This window comes from Papio anubis, chromosome 19 (assembly GCF_008728515.1).
Source record: "Papio anubis isolate 15944 chromosome 19, Panubis1.0, whole genome shotgun sequence".
Classification (NCBI taxonomy): Eukaryota; Metazoa; Chordata; class Mammalia; order Primates; family Cercopithecidae; genus Papio; species Papio anubis.
The window spans coordinates 51,020,293-51,035,159 of NC_044994.1; the positions used below are offsets into that span (position 1 = coordinate 51,020,293).

The following is a 14,867-nucleotide window of genomic DNA, read 5'->3' on the forward strand; positions in this document are numbered from 1 at the left end:
ACCACAAATATACTGTTTATGTACCATATGTATATCTGTGCTTTATACAGAAAAAGAGTAACTTTTTTTTGCCTGCCAAGAACCGGCGTTGGTCCTCTTGGAAGCAATACTGCCCTCATTGAGAAAGCATGCGATAAGTAAAAGAAACAGGTAGCAATAAACAAACAAACAAACAAAAAATAATAAGAAGAATGGCCTTTGAAGAGAAATTGAGAAAAAGGTAGAATCATTCTGGATTTATTTGTAAAAAGAAAAAAGAATTATTTTGAGTTTTCTAGCAGCTGTTTTCTTTTCAGAGTGGATTCTACACGTATTTGAGATGACAGTGAATTTAATCAGGAAGGTCCATTTTAAACTAGAGATGACCCAATCAGACTTCTCATTCACTGAGAGAAGAAAATTAGGTGGCTTTCAATGAAATAAGATTGTTTGGATTTTTAAAATGCTTTCCACCTCTCAAAACTGATGAAAACTGACATCTTTCTGAATGTTTACAAGCAGAAAGAAATCATGGGTTGTGTGAAAAATCTTACTTCACGTTTCTATATACAATGCTTAAGGAAATATTTTTCTTCTCCTCTCAAAATATTTCAAATCATATGATTTGAGACTGATGGTAGCTATTAAAACTATAAGGAGACTGAAACTATTCTGAGAGGGTATTGATTAAGGTCAGGGCCTAGTTACTGCCAGAAAGAAAGAAAGGGAGTGGGGTTCGGTGGATTTTCAAACAGAAAAACTAGGTAAAGAGCTAGAAGCTTCTGGAAGAAAGAGGATATTCCTAAAGGTGCTCCTAGCATTTTCACAAAGGCCAGCAGAAGACTATGGGACATCTGAATATGTCGCCCTCAAATCTGCCTCTTTGGTAAAAGGATTGTTGAGCTGAAGGCAATTAAGAAGCAGCAGAGGCAAGAAAGCTCTCTGCCTTCCCCCTATTTGCCTAAAATCAGGACATAAATTTATAAACACAGAAAAAATTCTACTCCCCTTCTACCAGGAAGAACAAAGGTTAATGACTGAAGACAACTAGCCCCTGATGAGCCTGGAGATGAGCAGCAGACATTAACAAGCATTAATGAGAATCCAGATGCTGGGAGATTTTCCAGGGTTGTGGAAATGCCTTTCCACAAGCTACTGCCCTTACCTACCCAAAGTCCTTCCCTCTGCCCTGTCACTTCTCGAAAAATGCACCATTCTTTGTTTAGATGCTATATAAGCTGGAATTCAAATCCCTTTTTAAATGAGCACTTCTTGAGTGTCTCCCATGTATATATGAATGATACATGCTCATCAACCTGTTTGTTTTCCTCTCACTAATCTTCTTTTGTTACAGGGATCTGTTCCAACTAAGAACTTATGAAGACTGAAGAATAAATTGTTTTTCTTCCCCTGGAATTCCTACTGAGTAACTTGCCCTGGGTTTCTGGAGAGAACTGGGTTGGAGCTGCAGGGAAACAGGCAAATGGGACATTTTCTCAGATAAAGTTTTAGGCAATACCTGGATCGCAGATTTTACTCTAAGTCACAGAACCAAGAAAAAAAAAATTAATCTATGGAGAAAAGCACAGTTTTATTTTAACAGTTAAATTTAAAAATTAGGTGAGAAAATAGAGAGAGAATGCTTTTCTGTATCCCACACCTTCTCAGTTCCATTCCAGTTATATGATTAATGTTAACAATTTGGCCTCTAATACCACTTACAGAGTATAGGAAATGTTATATGTACATACCTTAGAGCCCAATGAACATGAGTTATCTCTGTCACATCCTGTCTTCCTTCAAAACCCTCACATTTCTAAAATTTAATTATTAAAAGTAAAATGTTTGTGCACCTTACGCTTTAAAATTCAGCAAATCTAATTAACTGAAGATCAAAGTTGGCCCAGGCCATATGCTTAGAAAGTAGGAAGGAAAATTTGTTTGCATATTACTACATGTGGTAAAATTAATAACCCTGTCTATGATTTCCAACAGAAACGCTTATTTGACAAAGATAAAGCCATGAAAGAAAAAAAGAAATCTTAGACCTATTCTTTGTCTCTTGAAAATCTTGCAGGGCAAGAGCTGGAGTTCTAGGTGAAACTTTCCAAGCTGAAACTCATCTACTGGGCCTTCCTTTACAGAAGCAGAAGGTATAGACTCTGTAGCTCTGCAGAAATCTGAAAGGACAGCCTGTCCAAAAATGTCTTCCGCAGTGATGGCTGAAATGAGCGCGTCCGCTTGGTAAGAGTTTGCACCTCTTTTAAAGTGAGAGATGGAGGTGAGAATTCATCCTTTAGAACAATTTCTTCCCTGGTAAGAGTAATGAAGGTAACCGGAGAACTGAGCACCTGAGGGGAGGCTCAGGAAAAGCAGGCATGTAGCAGTGCGAGTCTCGGGTTGTGGAGAAGGTGCAACTTTCTTTGCAGCTTTGCAGAGCCATCTGTTGCCAGGACTCACACTCCACGCTGCCTAAAATCCCTGAGAGGGGGCAGTGCCACGAGAAAGAATCAGGAGAGACTGGGTGTGGTGGTTCACACCTGTAATCCTGGAACTTTGGGAGGCCAAGTCAGGTGAATCACCTGAGGTCAGGAGTTCGAGACCAGCCTGGCCAACATGATGAAACCCCATCTCTACTAAAAATACTAAAAATTAGCTGGGTGTGGTGGCAGGTGTCTGTAATCCAACTACTCAGGAGACTGAGGCAGGAGAATTGCTTGAACTCGGGAGGTGGAGGTTGCAGTCAGCCGAGATCTTGCCATTGCACTTCAGCCTGGGTGACAGAGCAAGACTCCGTCTCAAAAAAAAAAAAAAAAGAATCAGGAGAGACACATTGGAATCCACCAGACAGACTCGCCAGATGAGTATTGGGAGATCCCAATGCCTCACTGAGGTTGCTTGCTACACCCATACATTGTGAAATCCAAATCAACTCAGAGAAACCATGAGGATACCTGCAGCCACTGGTTACAAAGACGGCTCCGAGGTGCAAAAAAGCAATCCACAAATATATTCATAAAACACAATAACATCATTAAATTGGGCTTCATTTTGTCCATGATTCATTTCCAACTTTCTCATAAGCTTAGCTTTATTAGTTTTTTAAATTAGAGACCATCTTGTAAAAGATTATTTATTCCTCCTATAGAGAATTAAATTAATAAACTGTTTAGTGAGATAGTCCTCTAAATTTAAAAAAAAAAAAAATGTGATTAAAAGTAATTTTCCAAATCAGCCGGGTGCAGTGGTGAGCACCTGTAGTCCAGGCTCCTCAGGAGGCTGAGGTAGGAGGATCATTAGAGTCCAGGAGGCCGAGGCTGCAGCGAGCTATGATTGTGCCACCGCACTCCAGCCTGGACGAAAGAGTGAGACCCTGTCTCAAAGAAATAACATAAAAGTAATTTTCGGCTTCTTTATCTGAAGGTACAAGGATAGGGAGGGGCCAAGAATTACTTCCCCAGCTGAGTGAATCAGTGAAACTGACACCCCCAGTAACAATGGAGCCAGAAACCAGGAGAAGGTGATGTCATCAGGGTTCAGACCCAAGCTCTGTGGCTGGAGTCACTGGGCTACAGCGGTGGTACCATTTCCACCAAATGGCCAGTAGCTCATCCCCACTGGGGTCTCTCAAGTAATCCTTGAGAAATGAGCTTATGCAAACCTAAACCAATAAAACCATAGCAAGTGTCTGAGATGTGAATGCCAATCAATGCTGAGAAGCTGATGAAACAGAGACTCCCTTCTCAGAGTCTTTTTATTTTCTAAAGTATTAGGAGGAAGGGGATTCTTTTGCATATTTTGCCTTCTGGGGAGATGAGAGCAGAAATGGAGGAAGGATTTTAAATTATAACACACGTATGCTACACACTAAAGATGGGTATTTAGCATCTGAGTGGGTTTGTGAAGAGCTTGTATTTAAGTTTACTATTTTGGGTTAATGTCACAATATTTGCTAGGCCATTTCTTTTTCTTTTTTTCTTTTTTCTTTTCTTTTTTTTTTTTTTTTGAGATGGAGTCTTGCTCTGTTGTCAGGCTGGAGGGCAGTGGTGTGATCTCGGCTCACTGCAACCTCCACCTTCCGGTTCAAGCCATTCTCTTGCCTCAGCCTCTTGAGTAGCTGGGATTGCAGGCATGCGGCACTACGCCAGGCTAATTTTGTATTTTTAGTAGAGATGGGGTTTCACCATGTTGGTCAGGATAGTCTTGATCTCTTGACCTCATGATCCCACCCGCCTTGGCCTCCCAAAGTGCTGGGATTACAGGCGTAAGCCACTGCGCCTGGCCTATTGCTAGACCATTTCTAAGTTGAGATCTCAGTTTCTTGCTTTTGATACACTGGATGTGACTGCATTTTGATTACTTTTATTACTTGTTTCTGCAGAGATTTCAGGCGTTCTGTTTGTTTTAAAAATCAGTACATGCAATAAATCTTTAAGATGCTAGTTCAATTAACTGTCAGAATTTATCCATATTTCTCCTAAAACTGACAGTGGATCCTCCACTGTGCTGAAAGTCATGGTCACATGGGGTGAGGTTGGACCACCGTGGTGTGTGGAACTGGCCTCCTGCAGCTCCTGAGAGCTGATGACGGGCAGCTCTTCCCAGTTCCATGATGTGTGATGTCATACTGGTGGTTTAAAAGTGGCCGCACTGAATTTACATCATGGAAATTGTAGGACTCAGAGCTTCCCCAACCCTCGGCATCTTGTTAAATATTTACCCCAGCACACCACCAGGCAAGGGTGGGCATGGGTGGGCGTAAGTGGGTGAGTAATTCTCCTTAAGAGGGAAGACACGGCTAACACAGATTCCACCAAACTCTGGCAAATTCACTGGGTGGCCCAGGAACAGCACGAGCATTCATGAACAGCAGTGTTAGGCTGTGGCTAACACCAGGTGCCAAAAGAAAGCAGAGAAACACATCTTTTCTTTTCATTAAGACACAAACGAATGGAATGATTCTCCAGACACCTGGCTGTCTTTGGGAATCTGCTCAGCTAGTCAAACTGAAAAGAAAATTGAAGAAACAAAACAAGCTGTATAAGTCCCAGCAGCTGAAAACTCCCATGCAGAAGGGCTGAATGCAAGACCGATGTTTAAAGGGAAAAGTCAAATCCAAACTCCCCCTCTACGTGTTCCCCAAAACTCCCCTGCTATAGTGTACCATCCAATTCTGGATATCTATAGTCTAACAAACTTACAATAGGAAGTATGGCCCTACATTCACATTGAATTGGCTCATGAATTGTCATTCTTTTCTCAAGTCACACCATAGCTCTCCTTCTCAGTTGGAAGAGTCCATAGGATTACTGCTTCTACCCTTTACTCCGGGAGCTATTTTATGCTTTATGGCAAGCCCATTTCCTCTGGCAGGCCAACCCCAACTGACTTACCTTTAGTATCCTGGCGACTTGACAGTTGTTTGAGAACTAGAAGAAGACAAAGCAGAGAATGGCTTCAGTACAAATGTCCACTGTGAACGGGCAGGGGCTAGTGGTTTTCACTGAAAACTGAAAAGCTGTGGTCTACCTTCAGCTGTGAGGTTAAATTCAGCAGTCACTTTTCCATAGCTGTTCTTGATGCAGCAGTAATAGAGGCCCTGGTCCTTCAGACTGGCTTGAACGATGGCAAAGGAAACAGTGGAGTTGTCCCCTGCACTACAATGAGGAATATTCACATTGACACACTTCATCATTCTACGGTTGCATTTTTTTTTCTAATACATTTAAGAAGAAAGAAGCGAAGGCTTCCCTGCTCACATGTTTTCAGCCAATGAGCTGCCCAAGGGGCAAAATCACGATCCGCTGTTTAAATAATTGATGTCTCCACAGAGGAGAGTCATTACATTTTGGCTAACACGCTCACTCCAATAAGCAGTATGAACAGAAAGAAATGTTCAGTAGGTTTAACTGCCATGAGTAGAGCCAAGAATTGAAATTGTGAATTCTGGGAGCTGTTGTTAACATTTCTGCTCAGAATTCAGCTCAATTATGTGACTAATCCGGGCGTCCTGTGCTTGACGGAAAGTCTGATAACTCCAAACCCAAACTTACACAATAAGGAACAAGAGAAAAGGGGGTTCTTAGCTTTATGCTACCTCAGGATTCATGACTGAGGACCCCTTTATAATAGTGTCCTGTCCTCCCCTAGTGAGGTGCCAACTGTCCAACTAGTCACCCACCCAGTGTTATTGAGTTCCAGTCACTGTGCTATGAAAACTAAAACTGGCGGTGGTGGTCGTGTTGGTGGTGGTGATGACAGTAATGATGATGCTGAGAGCCAATGTGCACTGAGCATTTGGTATGTACCAGGCATTGTGCCAAATCACATAAAGAAAAATTTCATGATGTCCTCAGAATGACCTAATGAGAGAACTACGTTTACTATTCTCAGTTTGCAGATGAGGAAACTGAGACATAGAAAAATGTAAACAAATGACTTTGACCTCATTAAGCTGCCTCCCCAAGTAAATTATGGTTCCTGCCCTCAAGTCTGGGATAATCTGAAATATAGATAGAGCCACATATTTATTCCAAAGTCTCAAACAAAAAACTTACTTTACAGCAAAAAAAAAAGAGGATATTCAAATGTTGTTCTGGTTTTGTTCTTTAAAATGAACTTTGTTTAAACATTCACCAAGATTCTGTGTGTTTATGTGTATACATGTGTGTGGTGTACATTTTAGCTTGGGTTTGTTTCATCGTTTAACAACAAAAATTCACCGAGCTTGAGTTTGTCTCAGTTGCATGTTCAAAAAAAGTGTTCATTATTGGTTGTTTTTTCAATAGACTTTAAGCCTCCAGTATATACATTCCTTCCCTGGAATATACTAGTGGCTTAAAACGAAGTTCACGAAATCATTCAACTTCCTTCATTCCTGGGGGCTCTGAACATCTCCCATTGTATGGTTAAAACTGGATGTGAACAAGTCCAGTTATAATGGGGAGATTTCCGGAGAGGGCAATAAAACACTGAGCGGGCCACAGAGGAGGCTTGTGGAAAGTCCTTCTCCAAAGCTCTAGGATCGGCACAGCCTTTCTGTTATTGAAAGGGGCAGGCAAGTCCTACCTGAAGGGCTGGGGGCTGAACTAGAACTGTCCCGTGAACATCTTCCTTCCAGCCTAGAAATTCTCTGATACTTGGCCCAGAACCATGAAGACCGTTTTTCCTGGCTTGACCCATGGTCCCCACCCAAGGCTTTCTTCTAGAGGGAATACATATAGGAGTCAGAAAGGTCTGGATCCCAACCCTGAGGCTGACCTCAGGTGTACTATGTAGTCTCTCACCCTCAGTTTCCTCCTCTGTGAAAGCAGAACGAGCAAGATCACAGCTCAGATGTGTCATAAGGAGTAACTGACACCAGCGTGTGAAGTTTTGGTGAAAAGCCCAGTCCTGAGAGTGGTCACGAGTCATTACTTCATGGTGAGCAGTAGTATTAGTGGGGAACAGTAGTATTAGTGTGCTTTCTCCATGAAACAAAACTACCTCGGAAGTCCCGAAGAGTTCTATCTAGCATTTGTGGAGTATCTGCTCTGTGCTTAGTACCGGGGGATTCAATGATGAAAAAAAAAAAAAAAAAGGCATAGTCCTTGCCCTTGAGAGTCTTCTAATCTGGGAGGAAACGGACAAACAGAAACTACTAATACAGCTATAGAAAGCAAAAACAAGTGACCTTGTGCCTTTTTTTTACCAAGAGGGTAAGCTCAGTTTCATATCCTCTTACCCTGTAAGGGACAAATCTTTTTACCTTAGGAAATGGCCACAGACAGCAGAACATCAGTGGTGATTAGCTGTACAGACAAATGCAAAAGAAGCCCATGCCCAGAGTGTGATCAGAGGAACACAAAGAATGAAATTGGCTGCAGGGAGAGGGTAGTTAGCGTGGGGACTTCTCTGAGAGACCCCATCATCCATCACCAGCCCTAAGGAGCCAGGGCTTGGCAGCACTCCCACCCACCACTCAGTCTGGGCTGAGAAGCCCTCGGGTTGTTTCTCTCAGGGCCATCCAAGAAGATCCTGCCATCCCAGCAGCCAGCTCCTCATTCACTGGTTCCCAGCAGGAACAACATGACCTGTGCTCCATGACCTTGCTCAGCTATCAGCAGAGCCACTCCACATGGACAGCTGCACTTTCAAAAGCCCAGGGAACTCAGAAGGACCTCCCTCCCCAGAGTGGAGAATGGGTTCCTGGTTACCAAGAAGGTATTGATGGCCAAATAGCACCAGAGGGTGCCACCTTGAGGTCTCCAGGGAGCCAAGACATGACACTGCTACACAGAGACTCAAACCAAGCTACCACTTTCTTCTTACGGGTTTCTTTGAAGTATATTAGTCTTGCCCTAACCACAAGAATGTCTTCTGACACCTAATTTCCACACTTTAGCCTGTTAAGGAAAGTACCCAAAAGTTGCGGACAAAGACTGGAGGAGGATCACAGTCATTGTTCAACAGGATCACTTGAGGATGATCTACTGAAAGGAGAATGCTTTGCTATTTCCCATTTACACAGAACCCACTCATAGAACCATTTACATAGAACCTGTAATCTAAAAGTTATAGGTTAACTTTTAGGTTTCTGTGCAATAGAAAAGATAACTCCCAAAGTTTATTACCTGTCAAACATTAACCAGTGTTATATCTATTTCAAAATGTATTTCCGCATTCCTTTACCTGATTGACTATCTAAATCTTCATTCCTTAAATGCTCCTTTGAACAATCTTGCCATTGTACAGGTTCCCTCATGATTTAGTAAGTTCAAGAAGACCTTTGCTCCAGGTTGATATTATATGTGAGAGATTTCAACTCTTTGAAAATGATACAAGGACAGTGACACATTGCATGGAGGCACAAGTGAAGGGAAACGCTGGCCTGGAAGTAGGCATGAGAGAAATTAGCAAACATTTGAAAACCCACTTGAAATAATGTAAATGATCTCTCAATAAACAAATGAGTTATGACTCCTAAATATTCTCAAGTGTTCGCATGGAGAAAGAGATGGGTTCAACTAAGCCAGACACTGTCATCAAGGAGAAATGAAGCAAACATCACTAGGAATCAAAGGCCTTAGCCACGCGTCATCAGTAAGTAGAATGCTTACTAATGACATATGCTCCCCAGGGGAAAGTCAGATTTATGGTAAATATATATCAAATGGAAAAGGGATATGCAAATATTCAAGTGGTAATTCTGAGCTCAGAGCAAGGCTGATGAATGGAAAAACAGTGAAAATGCTGGTTAATTGTTCTTGGCTGACAGCTTCAGAAAATAATTTAAAATGAATAATTAGTATTAGTACCTTTTTAAGTGAAGCTCTAGGGAACCTCCTTGACTTAAAAAGCAAACCATTTCTTTTCCATTATAATTCTTCTTAAGCCATACCGAAGACGGGCAGGGTAATGGTGACATTTTAGGCAAAGTGGTTATTCTATCAATCACAATCCAGTTAAATGCTCTGGAGTGATGTTAGTAGAAATGAAATCATAGCTCAAGTATCCCATCATTACATTTGAGAAATAGTTTCCAGACATACGTTCCAAGCAGACATATATGGTTTAATTAAACAGAAAACTCAGATTTTCTCACTTTTTCAGTCTACTGGTGACAAAAATAAGGGGATTAGAACCCCTCCCATATCTTAGGGAGCTAAACTGGGAACCCCTTTGGCAGAGGGTTGACTTTCGAACCAGGTGATTTGTTTCTAGATTGTGTCAGATGAAGCTCGAATTCATCAGTTCACTTGAACAAGCATTTATTGCCAGGAAAAGCTGCTGAAGGAAGCCATTGATCTGGTTCATTCCACAGGGGATATTCTTGGCAATGATTCTCACTCTCATCTCTCTCCTCCTCATTTTTCTCTCCTTTATTATCTTAAGGACATGGCCGGACGCGGTGGCTCACTCCTGTAATCCTAGCACTTTGGGAGGCGGAAATAGGTGGATCACTGGAGGCCAGGAGTTTGAGACCAGCCTGGGCAACATGGCAAAACCCTGTCTCTACTAAAAATACAAAAGAAAATTAGCCAAGCATGGTGATGTGCTCCAGTAATCCTAGCTACTCGGGAGGCTGAGGTGGGAGGATCACCTGAGCCCAGGAGGTGGAGCCTGCAGTGAGCCATGACTGCACCACTACACTCCAGCCTGGGAGATGGGAGTAGGACTTTGTCTCAAAAATAAAAATAAAAATCACAGAGACCCAGAAATAAACAGATGTTCCCATATTAATGATGGCTGCTGGTCACCCTCAATAGCTGTTACTTTTCTGTAACCTCATAGATTGCTGCTGCTGTTGTTTTTATTCATCTTCTAAGCTTTGTTTGACCTTTATCAGATTACTGGGAATTTATGAAACAGAAAACACACCCGGGTTAAATTCACAGACACACAGACGAGAGCTCTTTAATCTTAGGACCACAGAACCTCAGCCTAGAATATCATTTGACATGTTCCTTTCCCTGATTTAAAAAACGTAGTGAAAGGTTGTGTGACTTCCCAAAACCCCAGAACTCAACGGTGGCAAAATCCAGGCAAGAATCCTCCATCATTTTCCCCATACAGACACTTGTCTTCCAATATTTAATCTTTTTAAATATTGCAGGTGTGGAATCTCTGCTTCAATTTTCCTTTTCACGTCCTATAATTTATTCTTTTCTTTTACAACCATGTTGTGAAATAAACAAGCAGCAACTGTGAAAAGTAACCAGGGAAAAACATCGCACCTTCTCTGCACTTGGGCTATGGACTTTGAATCTTTTGTCCAGCAGATAGTAGAATCTTCATGAATTTCTGCAAATTGGCAGCTTAATTTTACATTTCCAGAGTGTTCAGGGAACATCTCAGCTTGGATCTTTTTCAGTAATACCGGAGCTAGAAACAAAAGATTTGAAGGTCAGTGTAGCAAAAGACTTTCCCATTTCATATTGTTTAATTCTCATAACAATCCTGAGAGACAGGAATACTAATTATTATCCCCAATTATGGAAGTAAGAATTGAGTTTCTGAGGGGAGAGGTAGCTTGCCTAAATAGTCGGGAAATTAACAAATCAATCTAATAGAAAATGCTCGTTTCCATTACTTAAAATTCAGCCTGTAATGCTGAAAGTGAAATAGAACTTGAGAGATTTTTTCTAAAGGGGATGAGAGGTGGGAGGATTGTAGAAATCTATTCTATAGGATGTCAGCCAAATAAAGATGTTTTTAAATGATTACCAGATCATCCAGTCAAAATCAGAGCTAGGGATTAGGGAGTAGAATAAAATCTGGATTATCCAAAAAACTATGGCTAAGCCCCCAAAACGTAAAAGACACCTCAACAATAAGTTATTGGCTGAATAATATTCATCCATCTTTTCCCCTTTATCACACTTGTCTTTGTTGAAGATAACCCAGTAGATTGCAGTGATGTTTGATATCAACCTCATTAGCAAAAGATAATAGAAGCAACAAGGAAACAATTCCTACCGGTTGGGCTGAGACCTTTGAATATCACCTCAGTATCAGTGATGAACAATTAGCATGCTAATATGTAATTAGCCAGGGCAGCCACTGGGCGGCAGCCTAGACATTAGAACAAGACAAGGATGAGGCCCCTGTCCCAAGCGGTCATAACAATTGGGTAGGAAGTGAGAGTACTGCAGATGTGGTGTGAGCCTATCACAAATTAAATAGCATAACTCCACAGCGCTGGTCACACAAAAGAGTACATCATTACAAAACATATGTAATCCGTAGCCAAACCAAGATCACCAATACTGAGACTCTGTTTGCTCCACTGCCTCAAATTATACTACGGTGAAAACATCCATGAATTCAAGGTGCTTCTCATCTCTCCTTGACGCCAGCAGATGCTTGGATGACAGAATGCATATTTAAAAGCTAATTCTCTACCCAGGAAGTGATGATGGGCCCGCTGGGTAGCAAATCTTTCAACCAGCGAGTAATCAAGACTACTAACAGTATCCTGGGACCCAAGTGGATAACTGAGAGAGAGAAAATGTAGCAAGTATGTATCGACGGCAAACCCGCATCAGTGCATTTGGGCCTGCTGGCTCCTGCCCAAGCTGAGACCATGTTCACGTTCACAGTCTGAAACTCTTGGTCCGGGTCTCGACCAAGCCCACCTCCTCATCTGGGCCATTTCCTAGAGGGTCCTTCCAACACCACGCAGTGGCCAGCTTCATGGGTGATTTGGGGACATCTAAATATTCCTAAGCCTGCCGGAACCTGTTGTACTGAACACAAAGAAAATTGGGGGATGGCGGGAAGGGCATGAAATGGGCAGCAGAACTGAATGATGGATGGTCTGTGGGAGATTTGAAGCTTGTTTAGCCAAGGGGTTTGGGCTTTGGATAGAACCCGTGTCTATGTGAGACAGAGGTGGAAAATGCAGCCGAATGAGCTCAGAGGAGACCTGGAGTGCAGCTAGGTTTGTCTTCTGTGTGCGGGTGGGCCTAGTGTTGAGGGAAAATGGTAGTAAAGTCCCTGATGAATATAGTTTCTGTACTAAGCTTTGGATTACTCAGGCCTGGCATGGTGGTTCACACCTGTAATCTCAGCACTTTTGGAGGCCGAGGCAGGAGGGTCACTTGAGACCAGGAGTTGGAGACCAGCCTGGGCAACATAGCAAGACCCCATCTCTAGAAAAAAAAAAATAGCCAGGTGTGGTGCGCATGCCTGTGGACCTAGCTACTTAGGAGGTTGAGGTGGGAGGATCAGTTGAGCACAGGAGTTCAAGGCTGCAGTGAGCCAAGATCTTGCCACAGGAATCCAGCCTAAGTGACAGAGCGAGACCCTGTCTCTAAAGTAATAATAATAGTTTTTAAAAAAAGATTAGGGTTTATTTCTTTTATAATGATCCAAGTCACTGCTCCCCTCATCCTAACTCCTGCCCCACCAGTTAACTGGTGGGAAGGCATTAAATCTGTGCTCCTTTGGGGATAGCAGGGTGGGTACCAGACTGCTAGGTAGGGCATAGTCAAGGTGTCAGCCAAGGGGTCTGAAGTGTACCAGCTGGAAAATAGTGATGAGGACTCAGGGTCTTACAAAAGCCATCACCACAAGAAGGAAGGAGAACTTCCTAGTCTGGTGTCTTCCTGGTGGCAACTTTTGTTATTTTTAAACAATGATATTGCTGTGGCTTACACTAAGAAAACAAAATAAAAAACCTTTGAGTGCTTAATGGTGGAGTAGATGGTTAAAGGAATTGGTCCACAGCTAGAAACCCGTAACGAACAACTAGAAGGTGGTAAGTTAAAAAAAAAAAAAAAAAAAAAGGACCGGCACCGTGGCTCATTTTGGGAGGCCGAGGTGGGCAGATCACAAGGTCAAGAGATCTAGACCATCCTGGCCAACATGGTGAAACCCCATCTCTACTAAATATACAAAAATTAACTGGGCGTGGTGGTGCATGCCTATAGTCCCAGCTACTCGGGAGGCTGAGGCAAGAGAATCGCTTGAACCGGGAGGCGGAGGTTGCAGTGAGCCAAGATCACGCCACTGCGCTCCAGCCTGGCGACAGAGCAAGGCCCCGTTTCAAAAAAAAAAAAAAAAAAAAAGCAGGAAAAAAGCAGGGTGTTGTCAAGGGCTGGCCCTCTGAATGCTGCCGTTCCAAAAGGTAAATGCTGGAAGAGAATCATTTTTCTCATCTCTTATCATCATCTGTGTTGATTCATATGGATTAGTGCCCATGGTGGATTCATATTAGATACATACTCAGTGCATTCATTATCAGAGTCACCATGGAAAATAACAAGGTCCTTAATAAACGGATGAATATGCTGGTCAAGCATTTATTTCCCGTCGGGCGACGGCCCTTCCAATGCAATAACCTAGTACTGATTTGTAGTTAGGACGGGGAGCTGTGACCTTTAAAAAAAGTGGGGTGCCAGTGTTCCAGAAACCTGTTCTTCTAACTTTCTCTGCAAAGAAAATCCCCCCACGAGAGGGGAGAGGATGGCCGCCAGTGGCAACTCCTCCGAAGCTGGGAAGGGACTGCGGGATCAGAACCTACCCTAGCGTGGGCAAAACCTGCCTGAGACTCCCATTTAGCTGCTGACTCAAGGGTAGCTCTGATGAACCTCCTGCGCCTGCTCCATCACCAGATGACTCCTACCTTCTTGCCGAGGCCCTGAGTTCTTCAGAGAGGAGGGGCTGTGGACGCCAGCACCACTCTTTCTCCTAATACTAGGTTGGTATCAACTCAGACACAATGCTCTTGTGTCTGAACTAAGTTCTTTATTTATTTCATGAGCATACTGGGCATAAGCATTGCCTCATTTTTTATTTAAAAACACTAATTTAAAAAACAGTAACTAACAACCATGAGAGCTGTGTTAGGCCACAGGCCATTCAAATTGCTTTGCATTTTTATACCGGAGAGGAGTCTTATTAGCACCCCCATTTTACAGATGGGGAAAGTGAGGCACCCGGAGGCTAAGGTATTTGTCCAGGGCTACCCAGGTACCGCCAGAGGCCAGACTTGAACCCAAGCAATATAACTCCTAATCTACACCCTAAACCACCAAGATACAACTTGCCCCAGCTGGGCCCAAACACCGCCTAGTATCTCTAACTCTGAATCTTTGCCTCTTAACGGCCTCTGTGTGGTGCGTGGCATGAGTAACAATCCTTCAGTGGTCTGGCCTGGAAAAGTCTTTGGTTGTCTCTACCCCGTGGTCTCCGGCAGGGCCCTCTCAGGACAAGGCTGGCTGCTCTCGCATCTACCTGCTTTGCTCAGGCCAGTGCCTTCCAGAAAGCTACATGCTCGGTCTTTGCAGCCTTTAGTGCAATGGCGAGGTTGTGCCGCAGCTGAAATCAAAGTCTTTGACAGCGATTGATTTCAACACTGGCTATCTGGACGGTCCTCTTACCCATGGGTAACTCGAATAGTCACG

At 42.9% G+C, this 14,867-nt stretch overlaps 1 protein-coding gene across 6 annotated transcripts in view; it reads right to left on the minus strand.

The window, feature by feature from the left end:
• The window catches only part of ALPK2 (alpha kinase 2), a 146,799-nt gene that overhangs the window by 34,435 nt on the left and 97,497 nt on the right, over positions 1–14,867 (minus strand). For all 6 annotated transcript variants that reach the window (XM_003914418.5, XM_017951794.3, XM_017951792.3 and 3 more), the window contains exons 6-8: positions 10,695–10,842; positions 5,509–5,636; positions 5,373–5,408 (exon numbers count right to left, since the gene is read on the minus strand). In XM_003914418.5, coding sequence (XP_003914467.3) covers positions 5,373–5,408; positions 5,509–5,636; positions 10,695–10,842 — 312 coding nt within the window. The remainder of the gene's footprint in view (positions 1–5,372; positions 5,409–5,508; positions 5,637–10,694; positions 10,843–14,867) is intronic.